Here is a 16319-nt window from a genome sequence, read left to right as displayed (position 1 = left end):
ACTACCAATCGTCAGGCATTGATTCGCTATCCCACACCTTGAGCACAAGTTGATGAATCACTTAGTGTACTTTGTCGCCTCCATATTTAACCAATTCGCCTGTAATTCCATCGGCTCCTGGCGACTTATGATTTTTTAGCGGATGAATTGCACAGACTGGAGACTAGGTGGTGGCAGTATTTTTCCGTCGATTTAAGATAGCGGAACCTCCAACTCTCCGGTGTTCTGGTTGTTCAGTAGTTCATCAAAGTACTTAACCCATCGCTCCAATATGCAACCTATCCTGTTTTCACACAGTTTGCAAGCATTCACTCTTTCCCCTATTCTGTTTTAATGGAACTGTTATTTATCTCTTGCCGTTTTGATTTTTGATTTTCCTTGCTCTGATTACAGGTCGCGACATTTGTGCTGCCTGGTGGTTCACCTTCCTTCTCATATCTTCCGTCCTAGCTCCTCCCATAGCTAGAATCATATCTTTTACCATAATGTATTCATGTGGATATTACTCCCTTCCTTGATGAATTTACAAACCTTCATTCCTAGAATTAAAGCCGCGATTTGTTGACCACTTTGGTCTACATTAACTCTATATGGAAGATATCGAAAGTTTTAGTAAGGATTATTTTTTATTTGAGACAAATAGAAATATGTAGTTATTCCTGCATTGCCAATATTATGTCCTCATCCACATTTGCCGTGATAAGTGATCCATGTGTTGCACATTTAAGTAAAAACACATTCGAAAGACCTTGCTTCTTGACACTGTCTCCCATGTAATCAGTCTTTGTTCCAAAGCATCAATTATTGTGGCAACTCCACGCGAAGTTTCTAATTTTGTTGCCAGCAGGCTTTATCATTATAGCTGACTTCCAGCATGACATGAAAGATAATGCTAAGCGATGCAGGCACATCAATTCCCATCCCAATCGCATTATTCCTGTCTCCATGCATTGCCTTCCATCTTCATTTATTTCTATTTCGAATAGTCTAGATGTCAGATTAATGGTATTCCTCATTTCGTCAAATAGAGCCTACGGATGTGGTCAGACGGCTTTCATCACCATTAGCATAGTCGCCTGCAGGGAAGCAGAAGTGGATCGAACTATTCGATCAGGAGTAATGCTCTCGGCAGTTTGCCGTATAAGTACATGCTTCTCTTTGCATCAAGAAATATCCATCACAAAATCATGTTCATGTTCCAGTGAATGTAGAAGGATGTAAGGATTGGGAATACACTTTGTGCACTCAGCACAGCTCTCATAGTTGCACTTTGCAGGACGAAAAGCATTTGGTTCTAATCATGCTATTTCCAAATCCAAATGATTAGAGAAAGTGACATAAAGGGGAAGGTTGGTGGAAACTAGGTTAAAATGCAATTATTCAGTGTCTCAGGTGGAGTGGAATAGAACTGAGAGGGCTGTTTCAACGTCCTCACATTTTCAGTCCCATAGAAACGCATGAAAACTTGAGCTGGACAATTATTCCGCAATAAGAAAATATCAGATTGAGGTGAGCATGAATTCACTGTTTTCCGCAAAGTTGATCTACAAGAATAAGAGGAGCGACCATAATGAAATTCGAATCGAGAGCACATCCTTCGCAAACTCCGTAAAGGATAATTGAAGAGGAACGTAGGACTACATGAGAGATATTGCACTAGACTGTACAATACAGGATAATCGCCTTGCAAAGGAACATGTTCCCTGTGCCATGTTCAATAGCACGGTGCATTCAAGGCATCATGTTTCTTCCTGGCAAAGGATTCTGACTTGTTTCTCAACGGAAACATTTACAAGCCCCCGGGGAAGGAAACTGCGAGAGGCCAACCCACTGAGGCGAATGGAACAAGTTCCAATAGCTGACAACGAAATTAGAAACATGGCTTGTTCCCAAGTTGAATTGCGCCTAAACTACCGACATTGACTTTTGCATCATGTTCTACCCAAACGAGGAAAATCCATTTGCTGTGTCAGTTTTAGGCATCCATTGACAGCGTTGTGCCTCACATAGCCCCTCCGCTGTTTAACGACATCTGCAATAATCCAACAACCCGAATCCAATAAAAACCGAACTAACTCAATAATGCATAGTTCCGGCAAACTTAAAATCCTCCGTGCCTTCGGTGTAGATTCGACAAACTGCATCGAGTTGTGTTTTGGAGATTTAGATAGTATCTCTTGAAAAGTTGTTTGGGAACTCGAAAACTATCTATACGCCAAGTTCTAGCTTGAATCTGTTTCCAAAGATTGAATCCGAGAGGCAATTGGTGTATAATTTTCTATTTGAATAGTTAGTGGTCTAACTTGGTGTGTAATTAGTTGGTTGAAGTTTAGTTTTGCAGTTTGCACATAGATGATATCATTGAGTCGATTGAGCCTGAGCAAATATGGATGAGCTTTTATTGAATTTTGCTACGTAATTCAATTTGGCTGAATTTGCAATGGTTTGATGCCATGCCATGAAAATTCCATTGGTTTCATTTCGGTTCGGATTGGATATGTATTGAATGGACGAGAGGAATAGATACATTTTGCCTACTTTATGCATATTTAATAAACACAATTTTCAATTTATTGGCTATTTCAAATTAGCATCCCATTTATTGTATGGCTACGAGAAATATCTATTTAAAATTACTCAATTGTTGTCGTTTTGTCTGCTTTTGCGAATATTGAAAGAATTAGTCGTTTCTAGCGAATATTTTCCCATTAAATTGAATTAAAATGAAATTCGGCCTAGCTACCACACAAAAATTGTCTCGCAGCAGGTTGCATTGTCTCTTACTAACTGTTATCAAATGAAACGGCCGTACCGCATTAAGATCCTTTTAAATAAATATTGATGGTACCTGCATCATCTTGTAAAAATTTTACCCAATTCTGAAATTTGGCTTACTCTTTGAAAATCTTTATTTTTGTTTGTCAATCTAAACAATTTTGAAGGCAGCTTGTCCCGATATTGAAATAAATTTAATCGAGATAAATATTCAACATTAAAGCAACTGCTGCGGTGTTCGAGCTAATTGAGTGCTAACCACTCGACCTCGTTCTCCCGGGATCGAATCCCGGTCGTTAGACTTTGTGCCGTCCCTTTTTCGCAACCTTATCACTTGCGCCACCTTAATGGTGAAAATAATGAAACTGCAGCACATTTTCATTGCACTGCACTGCAGTGAGGTGCTTGTGAACGGCCTATACTCCATGAAGGAGTAGATCGGTTGCATACAAAACCAACAATCGGCCAAAGGCAGAAAGTACAACCAGAAAATCACTTCTTATAGATAGCCCAATTTAGTTTATGCGGAATTCCGTCTTTACTTTTGTGGGATTTTGACACCTCTTCTTCTTTTATAGTCGACCAAAACTCGACATGGCGTAAAACACTGAGGCAAATTTCGAAATTGAAATGTTCGTTGATACGTCGACCACAAAGAAGACCAGTTGTGGAACAAGTTGCGCTAAGGCGCATTTCTGCGTAGGTCACTGCCACTGATAGTGATATTGCGCGTTTCATAAGGATCGGTCGTCAAAATTCAGTTTTATTTAGTTTCAATCTAAGACGGTGTCGCATGAGGTAAGTTGTTCGAGATTATTTTTGCTGTGAGACGCCAGGAAAACATAATCTGTAGAAAGCAGTGTATAGGGCGCTGGATGCTGGATGCCTCGTGTGACGGTGTCCATAGCAAAAATAAAGAGGAGTGGTGAGAAGGGGCTTCCTTGATGAACACTGGCAGAGACACGAAACAGTTTTGATATACCCGCCCCACTTCAAACTTTAATTTTCCAATCGGTAGAGCAATTTAACTCAGCGCACCAGTTTTTCTGGTGCTATGTGTTGCCGCAGACCATATCAGCGTGCTTCTTAAGATCCAGAAAAGCTAACATATTTAAAGAGGGTGATGATTCTCACGTTGTTTCTCCATGAGTAACTACGCAATGTGTGGTTCCGCAATTCTTGAAAAACTCGTCCTAATTCACGGATATTTGAACGGTGGCATGAATGCGGTTATCATCATGATATCCGCCAGGAACCGGATTGGACGGTAACTTGAACATTCTACTGAACTACCTTTCTTTTTCCATACTGGAACGGTGGTGCTTTGTTGTTAGACAGATGGTCTTCTACCTTCCTCAATAATCCGATTGAAGAACTCGCTGAGTCAGGAGTTGGGACCAGCTTTCAATTCAACACGATCATTTTTGTTTTTAACATCATGTTGAGCTTCGTAGCCAATGTGTCATTTCGCAACATCAAGCTTTCTTGCAGAATGGTGGATTTCTCAATGATTTAAACCAGACCGTACAAGTTCCCTGAGACATCTACGGAAACGATGAGCGATTTGGGAACAATAGTTGGAGCTAGCACCTCCATTGGGACTAAAACTATCCTTTCGAGATGCCAAACCTTTTTGCTTTCAGAACAAATGGTTTGTAGGTCACCTTCTTCTCCGCGTTTGTTACTATCATTACGGATAGAAACTTCAACATTATACGCGAAGCGACCGTACTGAAGCTATAGAAGCTATAGTCAACGCATTCAATGCGCTTATTTTGTTTTCTTCCCGAGAATGCGTCGCAAAAACTCCAACAGCAGAGCATTTCCCAAATCGTCGACACTAGCATGGGCTCCTTGCAGAACTTCCAGCTATTTGTAGAAGCCTTTCTTGGCCATAAGTTGGCTGTGACATCCGATTCGGGATGAACATTGTGGATTGCCGGATTCGACAGTTGTCTAAACCAAATTCCATTCGAATATCATGGGTAAACATGTCGATTATGCGCAACAAACTTCTAAATCATCAGTACCAGCATGCAACTTGACGTCGTAAATTCATGAAGTGAAGATGCCTGTTTGTATGCGGGTGAGCAGCTTGACAAGGTAATATGTCACCCTTCCATGACTGCCGCTACAAATTTGATTAGATCCGAGGCGATGCAATAAGAACCTAGAGCATCCATTAGCCAAATGTGCGAGACAATATCCAGAGCTTTTGCGTAATCCATCTAGCGACTAAATAGTTTTTTTGCCTCTAGTTAACTATCCTACAACCAAGTCAATAATAATTTACTCTTTTCAAAGCCTTGATCGAACTTGGCAGACCTTCTCATCCTCAAACAGAATGTCGTTCGTCTGAAGGTGCGCATTAACCCTTCGACCTATAACGGGCATTATGAATTCGTAGAGGATTGTCATCATGTCTTGCTTAGATTGAGCAAAAAATAGTTTTCCATTCACTCAGATTTATTGCACGTAGGTGTTAGGCCCATTTCCTGCAAGCGCTTTGAGAATCTAGGAGTATCTAACAGTAGCCAAACACACGCAGGTTTCCCTTTTCTCGTGAGAATGCTAGTGAAAATTGTGTGTAGGACTGTCTGGCCTTTTTTCTCAAATTGGCTGGAAATAACCTTGTCTGTTACCTTGATTCTCTCCAAATAATAACTTAGGAAGTAATATTGTTAAACGCTGTGTTAGGGTATTTCTTGTCTTAAGGGACAATAAATATGATGCTCTAGCTCCGGTTCGTCCTTAGCCACGTTCCCAAAGATTTTCCTCTACGAGACATGTTTTTTAATGTTTCGTTCTGACCACAGACTCGTAGAGTAGACCTAATGGCTAATAGCTTCACACTAAAAGCCGTCTAAGGACCATTTTTTACAACGCATGCTTGCATATGCGTTTCCAATGCTCCAATGCTCGTTAGATTGATCGCATTTACGATCACAAATGAAAGAAAGCTTATATGCATCATTAGTTGCTTTTCTCTTCACCTTCAAATGAATATTGGTAGATTTAAGACCGCTTAGATCACCACGGTTACCGTAGTTCTCATCGTTCTGGCAATGCTTAAGAAACCGAGCCTTTGGGTTTGTGCTTATAGCTTCCTTCCTTTCCGAAAATCTATACTTCCATCAAAATGGGCCTATTATGGATGTGTACTTGCAGCAAACTCGCTGTAATGAAACCCTGTCGTCTCAACTATGTCTGTCCTACAACACCAGAGACATGCTTTTGTTTCCCGATGTGGTATAATAGGCTTTCTTAGAAAATCAACTACTCTAGTTTTGCTAGTATTCATTGTCAGTCCAGTTTGGAGTCACCGTCCTTGAATCACTTGCAAAGTTTCACTGATAAATTTACATAACGTGTCCGCAAATTTGCTGATAGTCATAATGATTAGACTTTCTGCCCATGCTTCTAAAGGTCCGCCCGTACTCAAAAAGTCCTAGCGTGATCATAGCAAGGGGCGAGAGAGAACTGTTCACTGTGACTAGCTGGCAAGTGCAATGTGGATCTTTCTTTACTCCAATATCTGAAGATACAACTTATCAGTATCAGGTCGACTTCATATATTCCCTCGGCGTTAATTTGTAATTTATTTGATGAGTTAAATGTTTATCCTCGAATGAGTGCACCTTGCGTAGTTGAGGCAAGTCTCTCTCTCTCTCTCTATTCGACTACCGGCCCGGTAGGAGTTCTGATCTTACCGTCGCGGTCGAAAATACGCAACAATTTTTCTGCCTATAAAATTTCGAAGAATACACTGGAAGTTGAATCTCGTGAATATAGTTTTCTTGGTTTGATAATTGTGGTGTCGTCAATACAGACGCTTTAACAAAGAACTCCCCATAATCCATTCATATTGGATGGGGTGTGTGTGATACTTAATCTTCATCGCTCCCACTCTGTCCATAGCTTCCCATAAATTGAAATTCAGGCGAAAATAAACCTTTATTAAAAAATGGAGATCAAATGAAAGAAAACAGTACATATATTCCAGAATTTATTCTTGCTCCCTGGAGTAGACACAGTTTGCATGCATTCCCTTTGCTTCATATTGTCTTCCAGAACAAGATGGATGAATAATGAGGAAATGCATGATTCTGCTCATACTGCCTACCGAATGAATTATGGAATCGCTCTTCATCTTATTTCCTAACCAACGCATTTGGCAAAATTGTTCGGAAGGGATATCATTATTGCGTTGTTAGATACTTCAGCACCAGATGGTCCTCGTGCATCGCTTCCAAACGTCAAGCTGAACGAAGATAAAGCTAAGCACTACTCGGTAGATTGTCTGATGACAAATGCATCTAAGAGAGAAATGCAAAAAACCATCATTGATAAATAACCAGGAGAAAGTGATGTATATTTAGCTTGTATTCTGTTATGCAAGGGGAATAATGAGAAATTCTAGGGAAAAAGTTGGAAAGGATGCCGACTGCTTCCAGCAAGAGGGAAATCGAACCATCTTCTGTAAAGGCATTCGAGATTTCATTTCCCTCAACATCACAGTGACCAGGTACCCGGAGTAGTTCAACCGTGCTGAATCTAGAAATATAGTTTAAACAGTTTCTATATTCCTGGACGATTTCTGAGGTGGACAAAGAAATGAGCCACACCCTCAGTGCAGCTTGGCTATCGCTGTAGATTAGGACGCACCTATCTGTCAATCACCCAGCTTGCTTCCCTTCGAATCGCGCACACTTCCGTCTGAAAGCTCGTTCTATATTGTTCTAAGGGAAATGCCCATTTCTCTCCTTTATCCGAAAGGCAGATCCCTGCTCGAGAAGTCTATTCTGTTTTCTAGCATCGGTGTAGAATACCTAAGTATATCCCGCCACAGATTGTTGTGGTTCTTTCCAGTTTTCTCTACGTTTGAGGACAACTTCATAATTTGTGCCAAACAGATGTACATGTAATGGATAGCATTGGCTAGTAACCAAGCGAGTTTATCGTCCGGTAATTTGTTGGAGCTGCATGTAGATACGGCGAGATCTGAAAATTCACCAATTATTGGAAGCCTTCATAGCTAGCCCTCTAGTCATGTTCGATGTGACGATCATTTGCCATTTCATCCACGAGATGTAGAGCTTTGCCGACTATAATAAATTCAGAACAGAAGTGTTCTTTATATCTCTTTAACTTATTCGTCATCGTAAGCACCGTTATCGTTTTTCACCAAATGATTTCCGATCACTTGCAGACTCCTTTCTGGTGCAGTATAAGGAACTGGAAGTTATCCAGGGCATCAGCACTCGCATCTATGTCGCTTAGTCTGTCATTGTATTCGTATTTATGATTGCTCCATCGGGTTTACGGCGGTTTTTTGAATGGCCTGATAGGATGATTTGTCATGGTTTTTCCTCAACGTCAGCAAACCTTCCGACTTTAGTAGTTTTACTGACCTTAAAAAAATAGACTAACGCTATTATTAAGTTTATTTGCTGTTCACTACCCCGGGATGGGGTAGGAAGAGTATAAAGAAACCCGTGGAAAAATTGTCATCCCTCTCAAAAAATTATAGCATTTCAAATGTCTGTCTGTTTGTCCGTCTACCTGCTCGTCATACCCGATTTACACCAAAACTGGATCTATCGTCACGAAATTTGGTGAGAATATGTGGTCGATGAACACGTGCAACGAGTTGCACGATTTTATGTTAGGTTTCAGGGGGCTCCTTATATATGCGAAAAAGGGGAGCATCAAATGAAAGGGCTCAAGTAGTGTTTTTCGAAAATTATCCTCTGAAATTGGATAAAACGCAAGAAATAACGACTCAAAATATGTGCCCCAGAAAGTAAAACAAGTTTGGCTCTCAAAACAGAAAATCTGACAAAAATCTCAGTGGCGCTTCTACACAAAATCTAGGTCTCAAAATGCATTGCATTGCAATATCTGTTCAAATAATGTTATTAATAGCATATTACTATATTTTAGAAATTTTTTTGAATAACCCCCTTAAGTTTGAATACAGTATAGACGATAACACAGGACATGATTCTGAAAAGTTTGAAGACAATCCAACTATTGTTAACAGAATTATATGAGGTCAAAGTTTTGCGTTTAACGTGAATTTATTACCCTCTAAGACCTGTATGGCATCATCATCATATAAAGTGATATGAACAGCGGATTTGGAGCTTGGAGACATATCAAGGAATATTTTCAATTTTGAGCTGTGTACCAGTGGAAAAACGTACATAGAAAGTTGCTCATACCAGATGAAGACAAAATCTTTATAGTCGAAGCGTCCAGCCTCTGGTATTCCGACTTGTTTGACATTATCATGGTAAAATTTTATTTGCTACCCCAGTAAAAGATAGTAAGAAAGATATGGAGGAGGAAAAGGAGACCCCTCATTTCTAGGCCCGCTAAAAACTTGTAGTGGTCACACTCGGCTTACAAAGTTACGGCAGTAATAAGCGGTGACCTTCCCCTTCTCTTTCATAACCTCCCCACTCCTCCAGGGATGAGGCTGAAAATTTAACCTTTACCTGCTTTCAATGGACTATTTTACCGAATAATAAAACTTTGGAGATTTAACGATACTTTCAGAAAGTTTCCCATATTTCATATGGAAAATAAAAGTTAAAAAAAAATAACTTTAGCCACTCGACCAGGAGGTACAAATTTTGTTGTGCTTTGCATTCTATATTTCACAAGAAGTTCCTATGAGCATATTTTAATACTGAACAATCTTGTCCAGTCCATAACGACACCCATGAATTCATCTACATATATGCATAATAATGTACTCGTATTTGCCCACTTCAAAAGAATGTCAAGCCGCCAGAATAGTTATTCTTACTATTGATTATTTGCTGGCAGAATTAGTGCTGTGTGAAAATCAGTGTTATATCTGTTGTGGCTTTGTAATGATCGTTATTGTCGCCCAACAAAACAACTTCCCCGAAGAACCAACAAATCACACATTTCTATAATGTTTGATTTTATTGCGGCACTAATGTGTGATTTCCATTATCTGAATGTTGTCACGATACTTATGGTTTGTATCTGTTCTGCACTAGGGCCCCTTTGGTGGTTGGGTGACACACCAGTCGGAAGAAATTATGCCATTGAAGCTATTCTGTGTGCGGATGAGCTAAGTGGCGGAAAGTCTTTGTCTGGAAAGTGTCTTCCTTATTTAAGTTGAAATAAAGTTTCGGAGATGTTATCCTTGAGAAAGGGAAACAAAGTTTTGTAGGGTCGGATATAACCCACGGTTTCAGAGAAATAGATGATCCTTTCCTTGCTATACGAAAGCACAAATCAACATTTGAGTATTGAGTGTTGAGGTTGCATCAAAACTCAAAGTTCAGCAACTTCCTTTAAGAAAATGATTTCACAATTCCCCGCACACAATAAAGTTGAAACAAAAACTGAGGATCTTTGTTTATCTAAAAAATTTACGTTCATGTTACAAACTGTAAGCCGGACCATTATGGAAATGCAAGAGCTGTTATGGTTTTAAAGCATCTTCGATAAATTCCCATTGCTCTGGCTAATGGGTTAACCAATCTTTGTTTAATTTTCACACAAAAACATGTGTACAGAGAGTCAAAGAGGACACCAAAGACGATGTGTTTTACAAAATAACACTCCACTGTGGGGCTGTGAGCTGTAAGAATAACATTTCAGAGCTTATGCCATTCCCCTGATGTCGGATCTATATTTTCCATAAAAAGCGGGTACTACATATCTGTCCCCAGAATTCGTGGACTCTGTAGATTGAGTTAGTTAAGATTCGAACGTTCCCGCTAATAGGGTCATAAAATTGAAGCCAAATATTGAATTTGCTAGTCGAAAGATAAACGAGCAAGCTGGGTGAGTTAGCAGCACTAAGAATGGAGTCTTGTGTTTAATAGACGATGAAAGTTATGATTTGTGAGATTTTTTTTTTAAAGTAAATCCAGCCTTCGATGTAGGGCCGGATAATGATTTTATTTGAAGAAATATAGATGAAAATCATGCTAATTCTTCAATTTAAATCAAGATATACTCCATCAACGTTTCTACTCTAATAATTAGATTTGAAGTTACATATTACTTCACCGATTTCTATGCATACCTACCGAGTCCTTATACTCCCCTCTTCTAGGGAGATTTGTATATCACTCCACATTAATGGGGAGTCCAAACCTCTTGCAAATTCCATTGAAGTTAGATCATTTAGTATTGATGTCGGTATATTCAAATGGCAACATGCACAAAGACACGACTGTATCGAATATCAGTCTAGCCACCACCATATGACTTTATTGAATGAGTAAATGATTGATTTCCTTTCGAAGATATTATGTTTCCTCAAAGCTCTTCTCCTTCAAGCTAGAATGCTTACTCAAGCAGCGCATACCTTGGAATCCTCAATCCCTCTTCATAGGCGTTCATTTGATTCCACATCTAACGTATGGTGACATATTTTCTTGAAACAAGGCAAGCCTTCTTTTTGTTTATTCTCGTGATTTATCGATGTGACAAGTAAACAACATTAAACGACACACAAGCCTTATTGCACATACAAACTGTGTGGCTAATGACATGGCATGAGGAGCACATAGGCTGACAATTGGCGTTGGTTCTTTGATATTCTCCTCTATCACTTCCATGGTCATACACTATGCGTTCATTATGAGGATACGGTTTCAAACAGTTGTAAGAATATGTAGGTAAACATACTCACATCTCACTAAGGAACTCTGAACGCTCTGCAATATGGTGCTTGCTTTCTTTTTTCAGAAACAGATTGCCATGATAATGTTTGTTGCCATTGGTTAAAAGGCTTGACAACCGACACCATACAAGGATATTTTACGATCTAGTATGCCCACCTAGTTAGTTTAAAAATCATCCAAATAAAAGATGATAAATTTCAGCTACTTATTCCTCAAAATATCAAAAGTAAAATCTGATCAATTGATTTCACATCTATTCCTTCAACTTTATTTTATTCAACGTATTCTTCCTTCCACTAGGACACCCTCATTGTTTACTTAAGCATTTCATTATTATCTCTGCACGCTTATTCTTATTTTCTTTCTTTTCTTCCTCTTACAGTACTTCGAGATGACTTCAGAGTGGAGCCCAAGGACACAAGAGTGGCAGCCGGTGAAACTGCTCTGCTAGAGTGCGGACCACCTAAAGGCAATCCTGAACCGACCCTCATCTGGGAGAAGGTAATTTTCCTTTCATACTATTGTTCAAACGAATTCCAGCAGCATCCATTAGGATATTCTATCAGAAAGTATGCTGTGGAGATGTTATTTTCTTCTTGACCTGTTTTCTGATATGATTTCCATCATATCTAATGATTGATTTATTTTGTATTTATTCGATTATGGATTCTACTAAGTGTTTCATTGAACAATATTCAATAGATCATCCATCGAATTATTTGATTTATTATAGTTGTTTCTGTTTCTTTCTACTTGGAGGATATGATTCTTCACTTTAAGGGTTTAATTGAACAATATTCAGTTGGACTAAATGTTTTTTATTTATGTATTTATGAATTTGATCTACAACAAAAGAAGGATAGTCTAATTTCTTATTGTATATATGTACATAAAAAACAAACAAAACAAAAAAAATGCAATGCGCCAAAGTGAGTGGCTAGGGATGAAGTCAGAAGACCAATCAAGCAAATGGCTGGAATCCCGAAGCATTGTGGGCATGCGGGAGTCGAAAAAGCACAAGAGCTCCACAATCGAACCTGAAAAACATTAAGGTTGCGAATATTGTGGGATGTGTCACGGTATTAAATTTTAGAGGCTACAAAGCACTCCATCGAGGTTTTCCAAAGTTTAAAGGGGAGACATTTTGGAGATCGGAGAGATATCAGATTAAGGAAAACGAAGCGATCAGGATATGTCGAGTAGGGAAGGCTCGTTTTAGGGGTTAGGAATCGATTAAACCTCCTTTGCATAGAGAATGAAATTCAAAACTACTGAGGAATTAATGGGAAGAAGGAAGCATAAAGCCGGAAATTCTGGAGGCTCGGTTGAGTACGTCACAGCTTGCCCCGAACACATCACCGATATGATATGTCAATGTTTGACTGAAGGCCGATCTGATCAGTAGGCGAATTGACAACATAAAATAGTTTTAAATCGGTATATAAAAGGCTAGGACAGGTAAATAAGGAAGGAAAATCATTCCTGAAAGAAGCAAACAGAAATGGACCAAGGGTGAAGTCCTGAGGATGAGGATAATAATTGAGAAGAAATTGAGAAAAACACGATTTACCCTACCATTTTAGAGGAGCGGGAAACAATGGATATAGGACGGTCGTTTCTGGCCAGGGTAGTATAAATGGATAATTCAAGCTCCTTCCACTTACCTGAAAAAATTTCTTCAGGCAAACTGTTGTCACCAATGATAGTAAAAAAAGGTATGTTCTGTTTACATTTTAAGATTTCGTTGTAAACAAAGCTTACTGTTCCGGCGATATCCTAGACGGCCTCGTCCAGGGGCTATTCTGCCTGGGCGTGCACTAGCTCCTGGATTTAAGTTTGATGGCCGTGGTTGCTCTCTTAGGGTATTCGAACTCCTGAAAAGGAAAAGCTAAAGATTTATTACTATTACTTACATCGATGCTCAACTCTTGAACTTATTAAGAACACTCGCGTTTTCACTTTCAAAAACTTACTTTTATTTCCTAAAAACCATATTTTACTTTTGACTAAATTTCTTATACAATCTAAAAGCGAATTAAAGAGCAACCGCGCGTTGTTAAGTGTTCTCGATTAGACTTTAGCTCCTTCCAGAGACTTCTCGAATACTAAAAATCAAAAGTAATGTCATTGTTTAATACACCTATGTTTGACCTTGCCGTGTTTACATATTAGTTCCAAAGTGTTCTTGTGCACAACACAAGAACACTTGTTTATTATTATTTACTTTGTTGTTTGTGACAAATCGACACTTGCTGCTGTGTACACAAATGCGAAGTGATGACACGGAAGAGAGCCATGTCGAGGCCAAATACACCATTTTGTAGGTAATATGCTGATGCAATGACGGAAAAGAATCTCGCTATGTCCAAATAGGCCATCTGCATAGCATGTGATGTAACGACGGAAGAGGTTAAATGCGCAAGCAGATTTGTTTTCTTTGGGCTGACCCCAAAGATGCGGCTCCTGGAGAAAACTTGGCCGAATCGCTTCAACAGTTTACTAAAATCTCTATGCTCTCTGTTGTCCTCCAGTCTAACTCTCGGTTTCTTGCATTGCAACATCTGCATTTCTGAAAGATCACTGGATAATAAGATTTTGAATTTTGAGCTTCTTAAATGCTACTCTGTCTTTCACTGTGGCAAAAAACGCGCAGTTTTGGGTAAGGCAACTGCCGGGGCATCCTGATCACTGGCAAACGCTGTCATTTTCCCCTCCTCCTTTCTTTCCCTACGTATGTCTCCGTACGTATTGCCCTACGTATTCCTCCGTTGATCGCGCAATTTCATTTGCTATTTCATATGTATATTTCCCTTGCCTTGGCCGCCCTCACTTGTGCGAAAAATTCATCGCCAAACTATCGGAAATCCTAATTTTTCCCTCTCTCCTTCCTCCTTGCTCCCTTCCAAATAACTCATTCTTCCCTTCCTTTCCTTTTTGCGCCTTCGCGAACACCTACGCCGCTTTCTACTTCAACTTTGCAGAAATCGCTTTTTGATCTTATTTTTCTCAACCTTCAAATGCTCCTCCTTACATCGTTCCTGGTGCTCCAGCTCCAGCTCTTCAATTCGATGAGAAAGTCTCTTGTTTCAACTCCCACATTTTACGCAAACCTGCAAAAGTTCAACTTTCAAAAAACTGATTCTGAATTCAGCCCTGATAACTGTCAACTGGAATCTTCACTCCCTTAACATAATCTCACATTAAGGGAAGTATGGGCAGTGTCGAGTAATCATTCATCATCAACGGCGCAACAATCGGTATCCGGTCTAGGCCTGCCTTAATAAGGAACAATTCGATATCCCTAAAAGCTGTCTGCCGTCCTGGCCTACGCCATCGCTCCATCTTAGGCAGGGTTTGCCTTGTCTTCTTTTCCTACCAAATATATAGAGCTTATAGGTTTTCCGGGCTGGATCATCCTCATCCATCCGGATTAAGTGACCCGTCCACCGTAACCTGTTGAGCCCGATTTTATTCACAACCGGACGGTCATGGTATCGCTCATAGATTTCGTCATTATGTAGGCTACGGAATCGTCCATCCTCATGTAAGGAGCCAAAAATTCTTCGGAGGATTCTTCTCTCGAACGCGGCCAAGAGTTCGCAATTTTTCTTGCTAAGAACCCAAGTCTCCGAGGAATACATGAGGACTGGCAAGATCATTGTCTTGTACAGTAAGAGCTTTGAATCTTAGGTGAGACGTTTCGAGCGGAACAATTTTTGTAAGCTGAAATAGGCTCCGTTCGCTGCATAAAGCCGTACGCGGATTTCATCGTCATAGCTGTTATCGGTTGTGATTTTCGACCCTAGGTAGGAGAAATTTTCAACGCTCTCGAAGTTGTATTCTCCTATCCTTATTCTTCCCGTTTGACCAGTGCGGTTTGATGTTGTTGCCTGGTTCGTTTTCGATGATGACGTTGCCACCATATATTTTGTCTTGCCTTCATTGATGTACAGCCCAAGATTTCACACCACCTCCTCGATCTGAATGAAGGCAGTTTGTACGTCTCGGGTTGTTCTTCCCATGATTTGTTGGGTGAACTTAAAGAGGATCGTACCTCTTGCATTTATCTCAGCATCACAGATCACTTTCTCAAGGACCAGGTTAAAGAGGACGCATGATAGGACATCCCCTTGTCGTAGACCGTTATTGATGTCGAATGGTCTTGAGAGTGACCCTGCTGCTTTTATCTGGCCTCGCACATTGGTCAGCGGCAGCCTAATCAGTCTTATTAATTTCGTCGGGATACCGAATTCTCTCATGACGGTGTACAGTTTTACCCTGGCTATGCTATCTTAGGCAGCTTTAAAGTCGATGAATAGATGGTGCAACTGTTGTCCATATTCCAACAGTTTTTCCATCACTTGCCGCAGAGAGGAAATCTGATATGTTGCTGATTTGCCTGGAGTGAAGCCTCTTTGGTATGGGCCAATGATGTTCTGGGCGTATGGGGCTATCCGGCCTAGCAAGATAGAGGAGAATATCTTATATATGGTACTCAGCAACGTGATACCTCTATAACTGCTGCCCTGTGTGATATCTCCCTTTTTATGTATAAGACAGATAATGCCTCGTTGCCAATCGTCAGGCATTGATTCGCTGTCCCATACCTTGAGCACAAGTTGATGAACCTCTGGGTGTAACTGGTCGCCTCCTTATTTCACCAATTCGGCTGTAATTCCATCGGCTCCTGGCGACTTATGGTTTTATTAGCCGATGAATTGCACGGGCTGTTGCTCCTAAACTTGGTGGTGGCAGTATTTGTCCGTCGTCTTCAGTTGGCGGGACCTCCAACTCGCCTAGTCGATCAGAGAAACCTTTTTTTAAAGTATGTATAAACCTTTTTCTTACCCTTCCTATCAACACTGC

At 40.1% G+C, this 16319-nt stretch overlaps 1 protein-coding gene across 7 annotated transcripts in view; it reads left to right on the top strand.

Annotated features, from left to right (window-relative positions):
• LOC119658370 (roundabout homolog 2) overlaps positions 1 to 16319 on the top strand; it is a 278873-nt gene that overhangs the window by 187641 nt on the left and 74913 nt on the right. For all 7 annotated transcript variants that reach the window (XR_005250224.1, XM_038065742.1, XM_038065734.1 and 4 more), the window contains one exon: positions 11836 to 11954. Coding sequence is in view for 6 of the 7 variants with exons in the window: in XM_038065742.1 (XP_037921670.1) it covers positions 11836 to 11954 (119 nt within the window). In the remaining variant the exon portion in view is untranslated. The remainder of the gene's footprint in view (positions 1 to 11835; positions 11955 to 16319) is intronic.

This window comes from Hermetia illucens, chromosome 1, assembly GCF_905115235.1.
Source record: "Hermetia illucens chromosome 1, iHerIll2.2.curated.20191125, whole genome shotgun sequence".
Taxonomy (NCBI): Eukaryota; Metazoa; Arthropoda; class Insecta; order Diptera; family Stratiomyidae; genus Hermetia; species Hermetia illucens.
This window is presented reverse-complemented; position numbering and strand designations above follow the sequence as displayed.